Source organism: Nanorana parkeri, unplaced genomic scaffold, assembly GCF_000935625.1.
Source record: "Nanorana parkeri isolate BGI_ZX_2015 unplaced genomic scaffold, ASM93562v1 scaffold560, whole genome shotgun sequence".
In the NCBI taxonomy this organism is placed as follows: domain Eukaryota; kingdom Metazoa; phylum Chordata; class Amphibia; order Anura; family Dicroglossidae; genus Nanorana; species Nanorana parkeri.
The window spans coordinates 681,217-698,442 of NW_017306828.1; the positions used below are offsets into that span (position 1 = coordinate 681,217).

The 17,226-nt window shown below is 42.8% G+C and overlaps 1 protein-coding gene across 2 annotated transcripts in view; it reads right to left on the reverse strand.

Moving 5' to 3' along the window:
* LOC108791575 (voltage-dependent L-type calcium channel subunit alpha-1C-like) overlaps nt 1-17,226 on the reverse strand; it is a 338,499-nt gene that overhangs the window by 2,226 nt on the left and 319,047 nt on the right. For both annotated transcript variants that reach the window (XM_018562093.1, XM_018562095.1), the window contains 9 exons: nt 16,595-16,697; nt 16,215-16,316; nt 14,473-14,600; nt 12,498-12,632; nt 7,372-7,709; nt 4,571-4,693; nt 3,329-3,438; nt 3,095-3,201; nt 2,207-2,509 (listed from right to left, as the gene is read on the reverse strand). In XM_018562093.1, the coding sequence (XP_018417595.1) occupies nt 2,207-2,509; nt 3,095-3,201; nt 3,329-3,438; nt 4,571-4,693; nt 7,372-7,709; nt 12,498-12,632; nt 14,473-14,600; nt 16,215-16,316; nt 16,595-16,697 (1,449 nt within the window). The remainder of the gene's footprint in view (nt 1-2,206; nt 2,510-3,094; nt 3,202-3,328; nt 3,439-4,570; nt 4,694-7,371; nt 7,710-12,497; nt 12,633-14,472; nt 14,601-16,214; nt 16,317-16,594; nt 16,698-17,226) is intronic.

Below are 17,226 nucleotides of genomic sequence, written 5' to 3' on the forward strand. Positions count from 1 at the left end.
AGTAAATTGCTTACAGATATATGATGTTTTGAGCTGACCTCTGACTCACTCTGACCCATATGGGGTCACGACCCACACTTTAAGAAGCACTACCCTAGAGTGGTCTGTATACCTATACAGCCTGCCTAAGGAGGCCCACTCCTCCAGACTGACATCCACCCATAAAGGCATTTTGATATTTGCATCACCCCTCCCAAGAGCCGGCCCACTGCTTAGACCAGGGCTGGGGACTCTTGGGAGTACTGAGTCAGGTTGCTGTGATGTTTTCAGGAGGCCCTGCTGGGCCCTACCACCCTACCACCAGCCTGCCCAGTGATGACATCACTATGTCTAAAATAAAATCATAAAAACAAAAAGGTTTCCTTTAACATTTTTATTGGCATGTTGGTGGGGGGGCGGGAGGAACTAAAGAAGGTAAAATATAAGCAGATTAAACTTCAGCTTTCATAAGGTGAACTTTAAAGGAAACAAAATTGCAGCAAATTATTTTTTTTATTTAATGTAGTAAAGTAAATTCAATTAAATTCAATGTAAATTAAAGTAGTAAATGCTTTAAGACAGTGGTTCTCAACCAGTGTAACCTCGGGACCCACATGTTTCCTTGGTCATTAAGGCGTGACCCAAAAATGATTTCATTTCTGAAACATTTAAATTTATACTTTTAGCTGCAGTAAAAATGGTCTCCCTTTTAATTTTGGGAGAAATATTTTTGGAATCTTCTTGAAGCTGATTTCAGTTTCTAGTCGATGGTCTAGCTGTGATATATATACATAAAATAACATAACTTAGGCTGGGCACACACCTTACAACCATCGCAAGACTTTTGTCTTGCGATGGTTGTAAGGTACTTAAAAAAACGTACGATCTGCCTATCTTGCATAGGCAGATCGTACTTGCGATGACCGCAATGCCGAGCGGGCAGTGTGCGCTTGCGCACACCGGCCCGTACTGCTGTTATCGTACGGACATGCCACAAACCCGCCGAACATCGTACGATGCTCGGCGGGTTTTCGAACATGTCCGTAAGTTTAAAGTCGTGCGACCTTACAGTAGTAGAGGTCGCACGGCTTCCACACACCTTACGATAATCGTACGATCGCGGGATTTCCCGCGATTATCGTACGATTATCGTAAGGTGTGTGGGGACCTTTAGTGGAAGTTTGTCTTTACCTCAGATAGATTCTTGGCTGACTAGCTAGTCCTTTGTATAGTATTCTGAATCAGTTCATGCGCAGTAAAGACTTTGAGCTTTGAATATCTGTTTTGCTGGGAGAGGTCACGTGTTGAATCTGCACATTATTTTGTCACATCACGCTGAGCTACTGCAAGTGTTACTGAGGACATTTCAGGACATACAAAGTTTTGTTTCATGAATATTTAAGATAATATCCCGTGGTTTTAGTTTTATTATTATCTTTGCTGATCAATATTATTGCATATTTTGATTCTGATTATTTATTGTCGCCAGTTATATTTTGATCATTATTTTGCACTGATTTTAGTTAATAAATATATATATTTTTGCACATTATTGCTTTTTATTTCATCTTCAATTTAGCGCAAATAAAGAACTCAACTTATTAGTTAATTTGTGAAAATTAGTAGGGAATCTCCTTAACTTCAGATCCCGGCCTGATTTCAAAAGTTAAATACTGTTTTTTTGTTTTAATTAGAGTAAACGTTCTGACAAGTCTAAGGAAGAAAGTCCTAGATGATGCTGAACCTCCTCCAGACAGGAAATGAGACGGGCTCTATCTGACTTGCTGCAGCTTCTAATGCGCATTGCGAGAAGCTCACAGTGTGCAGTGAAATCAGAGGAAGCAATATCAGCCCAGGAGAGGAGCTGTTACAACATTGCAGACTGAAGGGAAGGTCGGAGTTCAGCTTTAAGATAGAGGAGAAATTTGCAGAATATTTTGCTGAATGCAATTTTGCGGTGAATTTTGGTTCAGGGAAATGTCATGCTCATTGCTGGAAATGAGGGACTGGAGATCACCAAACCAGCAAGGCAAGGACAGAATTAAAAACCTTACAGAAAAACCTTTTCCCACTGCAATAGAAAATGTGTTTTTGTTGCAGTGTCTGTCCCCAAGTAGAGATTTGTTATAATTTATTGTCCCAGGACACAGGACAGGAAGTGGAATTACATCTCTCCAATGGAGACAGACAGCAAAAAAAAAAAATGGACATGGTGTGCTTTCCTTACCGCTTCTACTAAACTGCTGGCACTGCCGTGGTGCTGCCGCGTTTGCTCCCGCACATGGCACGGGACTGTAAGGGAGACGGGACGGTCCCGCTCGAGGCTGCAGTCGCTGCAGTGCACAGATGGGAAGCTGCTGTGAAAGTTTTCTTTGGACCCCGGGTCCGCATGTAGCCTTACTGCTGGCACAGTCTGTTGTGCCCACCCTCGTGAGCAGGGCGTGGTGGGCGGAGTAGAACAGAGGCGGGAGAACGCCGTCGGCGAGTGACTCCTCCGTAGCAGAGGACTGAGGCCGGCCACCGCTAATGCCTGCGCACAAGACAGAAGGAGAAAGAGTACATTATTGTGAGCGATATTAAAGAAGCCTAATTAATAACAATGTAAAGTATATCCATACTATGAGGCCCAGAGCTCTCCGGCTGCCCAGGTACTTATGCAAACAAGAATATTATTTGGTTATTTGGCCAAAAAAAAAGAATAAAAATAATGTTTTGGAACCACTAGACCCGAGAACTCAGCACAGGGATAGTGGAAGCCCCTCATAATGGGCACAGCAGGTGTACAGACCCAGGAACTCAGCTCAGGGATGGTGGGAACCTCTCATAATGAACACAGCAGGTGTGCAGACCCAGGAACTCAGTATAAAGATCACACCAATAGAGTGCCCAAGAAACAGAATAGTCTTTTAGGGGGTTTAACTCAGCATCTACCAAAAACTGAAATGTCAATACTTGGTAGAATGACCCTTTCAAATTGAAAGATAAAAATATGACTTAATGGGTTCCTTTTTAAGTTTAAATGGTTGGCAGGTATCAAAAGAGCAAGCGCATCATTCTCAAAGGGCATAATTGATTAGCAGAGGTACAGAGTCAATGCTGTCCTTGGAGGACCTACCTGATGGTGCACCAGGTGAAGTTGCGGTAATACGGCTTTGGGTGACGTGTCCCCACCTTGATTCCTGTATCTCCTCAGACATTCCAAATGGAATGAGGCCCTCCTGCCTGCAGAGAAAGCAACAAATGAGCAATACCGACCGGCAGAGATTAATTTACAGTTCGCAGCTCTCCGATACCCTCTGTGGTGTAGTAAGTGTCCTACAGGTCACAATAAAATGGTGTTTGCAGTTACCTAACGAGGCAGAACGTAGGAAGCTTCTTTTGGGAGATGGACACAGCCCTCTCTCTACTTCTCCTTCTGACGGGGTCAGTTGCCGGCTTTCCTCGTCTCGATCTGTGAACCTGCGGGGAATGTGAGATAAGATTACAATATGGTCGGCTGACTTCCCACATAGGGTGTGATAATCCAGTGTTGAGTGTAATCAGTTAGGGAGAGAGAAGATCAGAAGCAGATCAGAGTATTTCCTACCTTGTAGAGGATCAGGTTGGAGGGTGTGATATCCCGGTAATGAGGGTAATCAGTAAGGTAGAGAGGTCAGAAGCAGAGTATTTTCTACTTTATGGAAGTCATGTTGGAGGGTGTGATATCCCAGTGCTGGTGAATACAGAATGGCGGAGAGAGGAGCAGAGTATTTTCTACTTTATGGCAGTCAGGTTGGACAGTGTGATATCCCGGTAATGAGTGTTTTCGGAAAGGTAGATAGAAGACCAGGAGCGGAGTATTTTCTACCTTAAGGAGGGCCATGTTGGAGGGTGTAATATCCAAGTGGTGGATATATACCAAAAGGTAGAGAGAAGCCAGAAACGGAGTATTTCCTAAGGGTCACGTTGAAGGGTGTGATATCCTGGTAGTGAGTGTATTCAGAAAGCTACAGAGCAAGTCAGGAGCAGAGTATTTTCTATCTTATAGAGGGTCATGTTGGAGGTGTGATATCTTGGTGGTGGGTGCAAGCAGAAAGGTAGATAGAAGGTCAGCAGAATAGTATTTTCTACCTAATGTATATATTTATACCTTTTGAAGGGACATATTAGACAGAGTGTGCATAAATCTATACTAATTATAATAATCAAGATATAAGATGAATTATTCACATGTAACAATTTTTCATTTTTATCTGAAACTTTCAGGATGATCTCCTTCTTCTAGAGGTCATACAGCCAATAGTATTGACTTATTGCTGGTGAGTGGGACAACATCACAATCAGTACATTATTTCTCCCACTAGAAGCTTTGGAAAAAGGACACATCTTTCTACTTGACCTGCCCACCCAACAACCATTGAGAGGGGGCTCAGTTATCCTGACTGATAGCATGAAGGCCTGTATCCTGCAAAATCTGAACTATTACAGATGCTCAGAGCTACATAAGTCTGATGGCAAAGGAAAATAAGAATATATATTAACACTCGGCATAAAACATTGCAGTTAATGTCTTAGTACTCAGCTAAAGCCTCTTGTGTGTCTGTGATCTTACATGTCTGAGCAGAGGAGGCTCGGTTCGCTGTTGTACTCCACCTCTTCGCTGGCATCATATGTCTCATCCTGAGATGCCTCCTCGCGGCAGATGATTGGCAGTCGGCTGTCCCGGGACACTGAACTGTGGAGGGTGAGGGATATGTTAGTGGCAGCACTTCCTGTTTGACCCTCTTGAAAAATTCTGATCCCCCCCCCACCGGACACACAGAACAGATGTACGAGAATGACAGACACCTACCGTCCCCAGAACGCGCAGTGACATGTCCTGAGACAGCACAGAGAGAAACAAAAAAAGACGGTCACATAGAGAGAGAGAGACAACCCTGGTATCAGACAGAAACACGAGTAACCACCTACGAAGGCTAAGCAAGGGATTTAAAGTGGAGCTACAGATAAACAGCTAACATATACAGGTAACATACATAGATGTGAACTACTATACCTGCCAATAGATGAGCAATTCTGCTCAGCTACTCTTGCAATTCTCATAACCCTGCCACGCTATGCTGGCAGGGTTATGAGAAAGTGGCTACTTAAAGTCTGCAGCTACCAGAGTCATCTTCCCATAAGCAGCCATGCTAGGTACTGCTGAGGTCCTCCCTATGCTCCTCTATTCCCAGAAGACTGCCTAAATACCTTAGCCCCCAGTGCCTGAAACATTTTAGGATGACATCACTGTGTAATGAAATACAGCTTCACAACAGAACAGACCCACAGTTTTGGTGTGAAAAGGGTTATGAGAAGTAATTATATCAAAACATGTTTAATAAATGAATAAATATGTTTATAAGTTGAAAGGCAAAAAAGACCACAGCATGCGCCATGACTGGTTAAGCCTGATGGGCACTGGAGTGCAACTTCATAGATCTTCAGATAAAGGGTTCGTCTGTGTATTAAGTAGTCAGATAATAAAAATCTTTTCATTTTGGAAACAAATGCTGCCCTTTTAGCGAAAAACAATATACTGCTTTTCATTGCCAGGTGCATGTCCATAAATCTGAATTTTAGCATCTTTCTGTAGCCACGCCTCCGTCCTCATGTTTAAGCTGAGCTGGTCTGATCCAAGACAAAAAAAAACAAAACGCTCTCAAAATGAAAGAGAATTTTTTTCCAGCTCTGCTCCTGTCTTCTTTGCCAATTAGCAGGGAGGCGTGTAGATATGTCGGTCTATGAGAGCTACTAAATTGCCTACGATCTATTGCCTAATTCAAGGAAAGCACGTTTTGGGGGCCAGTTCCATCCATAGCTCTAAACAGACTATGAGTGAGAATTTAGACCAGTTCCATCTATAGTTCTAAATAGACTATGAGCAAGCTCTTCTCTAGGTGAAGACCAGCTCAAACAACACTTCTCCATGCCTGCGTAATGTGTGTCAGCATGGCCACTTGTCATGTGTTCTCGCTTCTTGTGTATTATCTGTTCTTATTAGTGTTCAGGAGGGAAAATTTGCCATTGTTCTGGCCTTATGGCAGGAATGGCTGGTTGCAGACTACTCTGCCTGAGCTGATGGGGGTCTCTAAGGGTCCTGGCTGGGGTTAAGGAAACTGAATTGAGCATCCACTCACATAAAAGCGGGGGTCAGGAGTACTTTCTTTTGTCTGAGATCTGTGAGGGTCCCAAACGTCCTGATTTGAATGGGTCTTCCTGGTCTGGTCATGAGCTGGCAAGGCAGGGAGTCTGCAGTGTCAAGCGCACCGGGAATGCCCCCCTGGAGTAATAGTATGGGTTTGGGACCCACTGTGTAAAAGGCACTAAGGCCACGACACTTCTTGCTTTTATTGCACCTTTCCTCTTGGGCTAGGCCCTTGGGCTAAGACCAGGGGTCATTTTTTAAACCAGGTCATAGGGCCTAGCCTTGCACATTGGCACTGATTTATTTTTTTAACTTTGTGCACTTCACTCCACAGGATGAAGGGTGTGGGTCTTCGGGGCCTGCCCTGAAGTCTAGGGGAAGGATGTGTGGCCATCAAGTTCCTTCCTCCACTGAAATGGGGGGGGGTGTTGGGAGGAGCCCCCCAAACTAGTTCTCGGTGGTCAGCTTTGGCTGACCAAGAAGAATGGGTCAATCTGGCTTCAGCTAGGTGGACACAAATGCTCTGACAGAAGCCTTGTGCCCCGTGGGTCAGGAAAGGGGCTCTATCATTTCTGGAGATACACCATTGAGACGCACTCCAGTGCACTTTTTTGTGTGTTCAAATGCACTTTTTTTGTTCACTATGGTGTTTAGTTTTTGTCACCCACTGCTGTCTGTTCTAAACAGACTTGGAGCAAGGTCTTCGACTGGTAAAAGTCAGCTTGATCCACAGCTCTAAACAGACTTGAAGTAAAATCTTTGTTTGGTGAAGACCAATTCCATCCACAGTTCTAAATACATGCAACATCTTCTATTAGTGAAGAACTGCTTCATCCATAGTTCTAAACAGACTCACAGCTCTATCCATATTTCTAGATTGACTTGGAGCAAACTCTTCTATTGGTGAAGACCCGCTCAATGCACAGTTATAAACTGACTTGGAGCAAACTCTTGTATTTGTGATACTGACTGAATCCGAAGTTCTAAATAAGATTTGGAGCAAATTCTTCTATTGGTGAAGACCAGCTTAATCCATGGTTCTAAACAATTTAGGAACAACATTTCCCATTGGTGAAGATTACCCAATTTTTTTAAATTCTAATCAGACATGGAGAAAGGTCTTTTGTTGGTAAAGGCCGGTTTGATCCAATCCTAAACAGATCAGGGGGACACAAGCCAGCAGTCACAAGACAGGGAGCCATTTTGCCTTTCCAGAATCCTCTTACCTCTTAGAGCTGATTTTCCAGGACCCGTGTGTGCGCAGCGGGCGACTCTGCCCCTCTACAGTACTGACCATGCTCTGGTAGGCTGGCAGATTAGGAAGACGTACTAGGGCCGTGTTGTTGGCATTGTTGATGTTGGCATTGGATCCGGAGGACGAGTAGCTGCTGGGTGTGAAGGTGGAGTCCACCAGTTTCTCATGAGAAGGTGAGTCTATATCCCCAGGACTAGCAGATGTCTTGTTGATGTGTAATGGTCTCTGCGTTGTGAAGGTTTGAGGGAATGCACTTCGCACCTCGCTCTGATAGTATCCTACGTGATTCCCAAACAATCCTCCCGCCCTCTGCCAAGACAAAGGGAGAGATAAAGTTAAAGCACAATATTGACTTGTCTGGAATCTTACTTTATGTGATCTAAATAAATTACAAGTACTCCACAGTGATGACTTCTAGCAAGTATTCAGTGGTTGGGCAGCCAAAATAGATCTTGCAGAAATGGAAAAAGTAATCAGGGAGATAAGTACACCCCACTATAAAGGTCAGTCCCCTCATATCTGATATTTCAGCATTAGGCAAATGCTGGAGAGTTATAGGAGAATTATGGGGGGAGTGAAATACACTCATTCTTATAATTAGAGCCAATGCGTGACACTGAAGCTGTCACACGTTAGCTCTATTGATTGGGAACTGATGATCACATACCGCCGATCGCTCAGTTCCCGATCGTCTACCTGCAGGTAGCGCTCCCCTGCAGGGGGCGGGCACAGCTGGCTCTGCCTCTAGAGAGGCAGAGCCAGCTGTCAATCAGGCAGCGGCGTGGATCCCGACAATATTGCTCTGCGTTGTCAGCATATAGAGTTTTGGGTCACAGGAGGACATTAGTATATGTCCTCCTGTGACCCTAAAGAGAACTATGGAAAAAAAAGATTGGGCCATAGTTCTCTTTTAAACCCCTTAAGTTTCTTCTATTACTTGGGGAGATCTCTGCACACTCCCAGCTCTGCATATGTGCTGTGCCTATTATGAGGGGCTCCCACTAGCCCTATGCTGAGATCCAGTGCCTGTAAACCTGCTGTGCCCATTATGATGTGCTCCCACCATCCCGGTTTTGATTTCCAAGGTCTGCACACTTGCAGGGCTCATTCTGAGGTGTGCCACCCCATTCCTGCAGGTCTGTACAACTGCTGTGCATATTATGAGGAGTTCCAAGCATTCCTGCTGGCTTTTAATTTCATTATATTATTAAAATAATGCAACAGGAGGTTCTGACAAACACACAAAAGTAGGTGAGGAAATCCAAAACACCCAAGTGAAGAGGAAAAGAGCCATATAGGAAACCAGGGGCTGACTCCAATCACTAGATCTTACTCGGATTTAAATGATCACTTTTGGGTGGGCTGACCTTTTTCTTTGCTGAGAGTTCTGACAGAAAAAATAATTGCACAAAAGCTATGGGATCTATTCATAGACAATTAGCAGGGCCCTTCACCCTGCAAATATCTGTGAATAATCGCTATGGCCAAAACCAATGTTCTTAATATATTTTTCCCAGTTTGAATGTAGAGTGTTATAATAATACATTTTGGCCACCAGATGAAGCTGAGGAGTATAGGAGAGAAGTATTTATAGCCTAAGCTCCTCAGCTCCATTTAGTGACCATATTGTACTATTACAATATATATTTTTTTTTAAAAGATTAAGAACATTAATTTGTGCCATTATTCGCCCCCAAAAAAATGTTCACAGATTGTTTATAATAGATCCACTTGTGTTTAATGTACATGTAATGTAAACATAATAAGTGATATACTGGTGCTCTGGGAAAGTTATGTGGTCAGTGAATTGGTACAGGGCTATTAAACAGAGTTAAATGTATCTAAACCCAAGAACAAAAATGTAATACACTGCAGCTTACCAGTTTTAAGATGTGGCTTCTGCATTCGTTTTCTTTTTTCAGGCTGTTTTCCTTTATTTTCACCCAGTGATCCTGCCAGTAACACACTTCCTGTTCTAAGGTGGCAATGCTCACTCACTGTACTGTATCTATGGAGGAGCAGCATTGTTACCCTTGAACAGGAAGTAAGACTATAGAATAACTCTCCTTCACCTGATCTCAAGAATATGGGAGGGAGTTTTTTTGTTTATAATGGGAAGTTGGGAACTGAACATGGCTCATAAAACGAGTTCACAGAACAGCACTGGATTCCTGGCAGGACCAACAGGTAGTTCACTTATTGAACAGATATAACAAAACAATTTCAATTATATATTTAACAGACCAAAAAGGGCGCTAATAAGAGAAATGAATTGTAAGTGTTTAAATACACTTTTGTGACCTTCAGTACAAGATCAGATACGACAGTGGCCTTTACAGAGCAATTCCGCTGACAGAATGAATGTGTCATGTGATGCACAAGGAGAATGCTGAGTGGAGGACTATGTGACTGAAAAACAGGATTGTCAAGAAGCAGAAGCAGGAAATAGGCAGATAAAGAGGGCAGGTTTTGGAAGAGGGCTAAAACACACACATATATATGTAGATTGTAATAGTATAAATTATACCATGGTACAGTGTGACAGATACAGAAGTATAGAGTGTCATACATGATAATAAAGCATGTTGGACACAATGTCACACAGCAATGGATACAGTGCTACAAGCTGAAGAATATTAAAGAAACAGGAGATGATAGTACCCTTTGCTTTGCTAATGTATTATTTTAAGGTGCAGACATCGGAGCTGTTATCCATATCTTGGCCTCACCACCTTATACACCACTGACCAGGAAGCGGCATGTGGGACGCATTATTAGACTTCACTGGCTGCATGCTTGTTCCAGGTTAGTGGCTAGTCACTTAGCAAAGCCAGGATATACTGTAGATAAGAGCTCCAACAAAAAAAACAAGTTGGCTCCAATATTTCTGTCTTCACAGGATCACTTTAGAGAGTGAAGGATACATTGTTACAGAATGAGAGATGCAAGGTTACAAAGTGAAAGATACAATGTTACAGAATGAGAGATACAATGTTACAGAATGAAGGATACAATGCTACAGAATGAGAGATACAATGGTACAGAGTAAAGGATACAATGGTACAGAGTGAAGGATACAATGGTACAGAGTGAAGGATACAAGGGTACCGAGTGAAGGATACAAGGGTACAGAGTGAAGGATACAATGTTACAGAGTGAAGGATACAATATTCCAGAGTGAAGGATACAATGTTACAGGGTGAAGGATACAATGCTACAGAATGAGAGATACAATGTTACAGAGTAAAGAATACAATGTTACAGAGTGAAGGATACAATGGTACAGAGTGAAGGATACAATGTTAGAGTGAAGGATACAATGTTACAGGGTGAAGGATACAATGCTACAGAATGAGAGATACAATGTTACATGTTACAGAGTGAAGGATACAATGGTACAGAGTGAAGGATACAATGGTACAGAGTGAAGGATTCCATGTTACAGAGTGAAGGATTCAGTGTTACAGAGTGGATACAATGTTACAGAGTGAAGGATACCATGTGACAGAGTGAAGGATACAATGTTACAGAGTGGATACAATGTTACAGAGTGAAGGATACAATGCTACAGAGTGAAGGATACCATGTGACAGAGTGAAGGATACCATGTGACAGAGTGAAGGATACAATGTGACAGAGTGAAGGATACAATGTTACAGAGTGAAGGATACCATGTGACAGAGTGAAGGATACAATGTTACAGAGTGGATACAATGTTACAGAGTGAAGGATACAATGCTACAGAGTGAAGGATACCATGTGACAGAGTGAAGGATACCATGTGACAGAGTGAAGGATACAATGTGACAGAGTGAAGGATACAATGTGACAGAGTGAAGGATACAATGTTACAGCGTGAAGGATACAATGTTACAGAGTGAAGGGTACAATGTTACAGAGTGAAGGATACAATGTTACAGAGTGAAGGATACAATGTTACGGAGTGAAGGATACAATGTTACAGCGTGAAGGATACAATGTTACAGCGTGAAGGATACAATGTTACTGAGTGGAGGATACAATGTTACAGAGTGGAGGATACAGTGTCACAGAACAATGGATATAATACAGGGTAACAGATACAATGTTTCACCATGGTGGATACAAGGTTCCAGAGTAAATGATACAAAGTTACAAACAATGAATAGAATATTACAAGGGAACATATATAAAGCTCAATTCACAAAGCTTTTACACAGGGACAAGGACCTTTTATTTTAGCGGCATAGCTATAAATTAACACAGATTATAATAATGTAACTTAAAATATCTGTCACCTTTTTCTCATGTAAACTGAGCCTACAGTGTTGCTGCATGATGGAGAGAGGCTAATGGGTTTATGGATACAATTACATGCACATGAGGCTATTATATGCCACAGGAATCCCAGGTAGCTCCATACAGATGCTGTGGCTGTTCACATGTAATCATACATGGAATGGCACATCTGTATGTGATTGTACATGAAACGAATACATGTTGATCAGGATAAATGCTTGAGAGATCGGTCCAGGACAAGCATCTATCCCAATAAGCAGGTATTCATTTCATGTACAATCACATACAGACAGTCACGGACAGTCATTTATTTGAACGGGCTCAGTGGCCGCATCTGTATGGACACACCTGGGATTTCTGCCCCAAGCAGCTTCTTGTGGCAGGCGCCTTCAGTCGCACATAATAGCCCCATGTGCATGAGGCCTTAGGCTCAATTTATAAAGCTAATACACCAAGACAAGCAGACTGATTTACAAAAAAGTAAGTTATTTTCCAATGAGATTTCTAAAAAATGGTCACATGGCTAAACTATAGGGATGGCCTTGTTTTAAAGCTTTGTGAATTGAGCCGAATGAATGGATTTCAGAGTGACAGATATAATGTTAGAGACTGATGGATACATCGTTAGGGCGATGAATACAAAGTTACAGTATGACATATACAGTATTAGAGTAATGGATGATGAATACAATGTTACAGGGTGACAAATACTATGGTAACAAACAAGTACCTGCCCGTCCTGGGTAAAGCGGGCCTTTGTAGTGCCCACCCTCCATTCCCCCCCACCCAATACATTCAGTGCCCATTCCTACTACACACCCGGAAGATGTCGTCCTCAGACGCCGCTGACACCGCCTCCTTCATGGCTTTGTCCAGCTCCTCCTCCGCGGTCAGATCTCCGGAAATAGCACGCCGAATCTCAGGCCCAATATCGTGCAGTGTGCGCAGTCCGGCCTGAGGGGGAACCACAAAGATCTGGACAGTGTACCATGGCCGAGTTCCTCCAGCAAGAGGTAGCAGAAGACACAAGGATAACATGATGCAAATTACACCGGCTTCAAGGAAAATCTTCACCTGGCAGACCCTCTAGTCAGTGGGCCAATCCACCTCTGCCTGGTGATTAGATTAATTAGGTAGTATACACATTATATTTTTGGGATTATATCGAAAGAGATATATTGTCCTTTATTTCATTTGTACAATAGAGATACTTGCTGTTACCAGTATAAATATAATATATATTGTCATAGATCGTACCCTGTCCTTCTATATTTATATAGAATGTTTTGTTTCCATTGTATACAGATAACCACAAATATTTATTGTCAGGGCAAAGTATACATATAGGAACACCGTGCTATATACAAGTACATAACGGTTGTAAGACGAGGCTATATAAGGGTGGTATATACGAATATATACAAATGGTATATACAGATATATACACTTACATACATGGTGGTATATACAAATTCATGGGGTGGTATGTACATATACATGGGTGGTATATACATCTATGTACAGGGTGGTGTACATGGCTATACAGATTGGATTGTACAATTATATACAATGTGGTATGTACAGATCTGTATGGTATACTATATATTATATAGAAATACACCTCTATCTACAGAGTAGTACAGGGGTAGGCAACCTTGTCACTCCACCGGTTGTGGAATTATAAGTCCTATGATGCATTGCAAGGCTGACAGCCACAGGCATGGCTCCCAGAGGCAGAAGCATAAAGGAATTTGTAGTTTCACAGCTGGAGTGTCAAGGTTGCCTACCCCTGGAGTATTATATACAGTTCCGTAAACAAGATAATAGTTTTGCACTCAATATACTTTGATACATTGGCTTTATGTATGGCTGTCCCTCCTCAAGCCGCCCATCCAATGAGGATCCCTCCATGCAGAGAGGGCGGAGCCTTAGGTCAATCATCTAACTTTGTCATGATACCAGTTCAGTAAAAGATCCTTTGTAATAATAACTGGAGATAAATGTAAAGTATATTTAAAGCCAAAACCTTTTTTTTTACGTTGGATAGAGTAGGGAATGATTAAAAATCATGTTAGGTTTTTTTTGCCATCTGTGTCTAACTGGGGAGATTTCCCCTGACTTCCTTTACACTTTACCGGAAGTGAGAGGAAAGGCATTTAAAGTAAAGGAAATCCCCCCCTTAGACAGTTGTCGCCAGTGTTTGCTCTATATCTCTTCTGTGGACCACTTGACAAGTTGTATATTTCATAATCATGGTCACCGGAATAGAGAAGGCAAATCATCCCAGAGGAGACGCAAGCAGCAATCCACCACTCCATCCATAAGTCATAAAAATGTTTTGGGTTTAGATACATTTTGGGGACCTAGGTGTGAATAGTCATAGGAATCATATGAAAAATTACTTTAGAGGTATTATAATATTAACATTAAAATAATGACTCACAAAGTATACACGCTAAAAATAGTAATATTTCGTTTTTCCCTTAAAATAAATCCATCTCAAACCTGAACAATTCCAACTAAGTACATGAAAATCGAATGTGTGGTGGTGTTTAGTAGCCTCTTAATCGATTTGCAGCTGAAGTCTTAAACAAATCTTGGCTTTCTATGTAAAAGTCAAATAGTGGTCACCAGCTCCTTATTCTAAAGATTCCCTATTGAAGAACAAGGACACCCACACATTACCATTCCAATAGGAAGACTCGAGTCAACAGGAAGACTCCAGTTCTGATAAATTCCCCTCAAGGAGAGGCCCGGGGGTGCATAGCGAACAAGAGGGTGCAGGGACAGTTACCTGCAGGGAGAGAGCGGTGCGCTGCGATGGTTTTCCCACAAGCCCCTGCTCTTTGCGCTTCTTGAACTTGCGGAAGTATTCTTGAATCAGGAAGGTGGCGTAAAACTTCCCCACAGTGACCTCGTCATCTACAGGAGAAGAAAAGAAAGATTGGGAAGGAAGGAGAATGGCGTCAGAATTTATGTCATTTATAGATTGTACGTGCGGGTAAATCTAACATTGGATTAAGAACGAGCGGGGCGAAAACGCTATTTTCTTTAGATCCGCGCGGATGCCGTTCACACGCCAGATTATCGCGCTTGCACTATTTCGGAGGCCGCGCGGTTTTCGCCCCCACAATGGTGTGATTGATGCACATTGAAGTGCATTGTTTTTTGTGTTTAGAGCTGCTCCGCACGCAACCGTACAGCCGAATACACGCAGACAGCCGCTCAGGTGTAAATGGAGCCTTAGAGTAAACCTCTGAGCACAGGATTATGGCAGCTGTCATTGCTGAAGTCAGTTTAAAGTTGTAGTTCTGGATCTGTCATCTTCATCCTCATTTTATTACTTAGTGAGTCACTGATAGAGAACAAGCATGCACCTAGTGAAGTCTGAAAGAGACATGTCACTTTGTGGTGTCTAAGCTGCTGTGTCAGCTGGTGTTAGAGCTTACACAGGAGGATGGCATCATGGGTCCCCCCCTCGTTACAGTGTTCAGGCCTGGTGACTGGCCGCTCAGGTCTAACCACTGTTACATGGGGTAGGTCATGTGTTACTCTATATCTGTTAGTGAGGGCTCCAGCAGTGCAGGGAGAGAGTGTGGCTGCAGGGTGGGCTACCTGCAGACACTTTTGTGCGGCGACTGTCTTCTACTATCCCTCTGCAGGGTGGGCTATCTGCAGACACTTTTGTGCGGCGACTGTCTTCTACTATCCCTCTGCAGGGTGGGCTACCTGCAGACACTTTTGTGCGGCGACTGTCTTCTACTATTCCTCTGCAGGGTGGGCTATCAGCAGACACTTTTGTGCTGCGACTGTCTTCTACTATTCCTCTGCAGGGTGGGCTATCTGCAGACACTTTTCTACAGTAACTGTGTTCCATTGCTCCTCTGCAAATCTGTACACCAGTCATAATAAAAAGGATGAACAGGCAAATGTTAATAAGAACTCAAATGTATATTCCGTGAACATTATGTGTTCCTTTAGGCCCCATTCCCACCAGTATGTAGAAGAGACGTGCATCGCGGGTATGCGCATTCCCGCAGGTTTACGGGACTTTGTTTCACATGCTTGGTGCGCATCCCCATAGATCCCCATTGGGTCCCATAGACGTGTGCCAGCCGCATAAACAAAGTGCATGTTGCTAATTTGGCGACATGCCTTCTGAGTTTTTTCCTGCACATTTGTGTGCATTCTCACAGGGAAAAAACACGCTTACTCGGCCACATATGGGGTGCCTTTACCCAGCGGTGTTACCAGGCCAGGTGTCACCCAGTGCGGCCACTGGGTGTCAGATATACACATGACTTTATTACGCATGAGTGTAATGTCATGTTCACTTCACTGCTGACGGCCATCTTGGTGATGGACGCTGGCAAAGAGAGGAGGGGACGTGCATCCGGCGGGATAAGGTATGCCGCCAGGTCCCCTCCTCTCTCGTGCAACTGTTAAGTTCCCAGTCCATGACCGAGTGCTCAAATTTTCAGAGGGGGTGACACCAAAATGACGGCAGGCAAAGTCATTTTGGCACGGCTCACTTACCACCAGCTGGCGGCACCACCTGGTCCAACAGTTTCATACTGGTCCTCTTCCAGATCTTCTTAACGATAGCTCGGAGTTCCTCATTGGCCTGTTCCAGGTTACCTGTGAATAGAACAATGGACCCAAGAGGACTGTTAGACATTTAGAGGCTTACAATAAAATACAAGACACAGCAACCAATCAGCAACCACCTTTCATGATCTGTCTCCAGTGAACTGAAACCCTATTGGTTACTGTGGCTCACAGATCTTGTGCGTGTCAACCTGATGCTTTGCAATGTTAATAAAGCCATAGATAGGTAATGAAGATAAAAGTACATTTCTGATCTGTAGTTTAGAGATCAGCAATGGCAGTCATATAATAGGATGAGGCAGAGTTACCATCAGTTTTGATGCATAGAGAAGTCCGAACCAAAGCGAAGAGAGTTGCGTTAAACATGACTGTCCCATCGCTGTTCAGAGGCATGTTCATGGCGACCAGACGCTGAATAGGAGAGGAGGAGACAAAATAAGTCTATATTTCTTTATCTGGCAGTATAAATTTCACAACACATTTTAAAAAAATGAGAAAAACGGGAAAAGATACTTATGGGTCATTTTATAAACAATTTGCAGGGCCCTTGTTTTGGGCAAATAATTAAAAAAAAAAAAAAAACGAATGTTCTTAATATATATTTTTTCCAGTTCAAATATATTGTTGTACTATAACCATTTTGGCCACTTGATGGAGCCGAGGAGCATAGGCAATAAGTATTTGCTCCTCTGCTCCATCTAGTGGCCATGATGTAGTATTACATGAGAATACATTCGAACTGGAATCAAAATATATTAAGAACATTCCTTTTTGGCATTATTCACTCAAAACAAATATTCACAAATATTTGCAGGGTGAAGGACACTGCAAATTGTTTATAAATACACCCCCTAAAGTGAACCAGAGATTTGCCTATGCAGAGCAAAGCAACACATTCACTTTAATACTGCCTCACCTGCAGCAAAATATTACCTTCCTA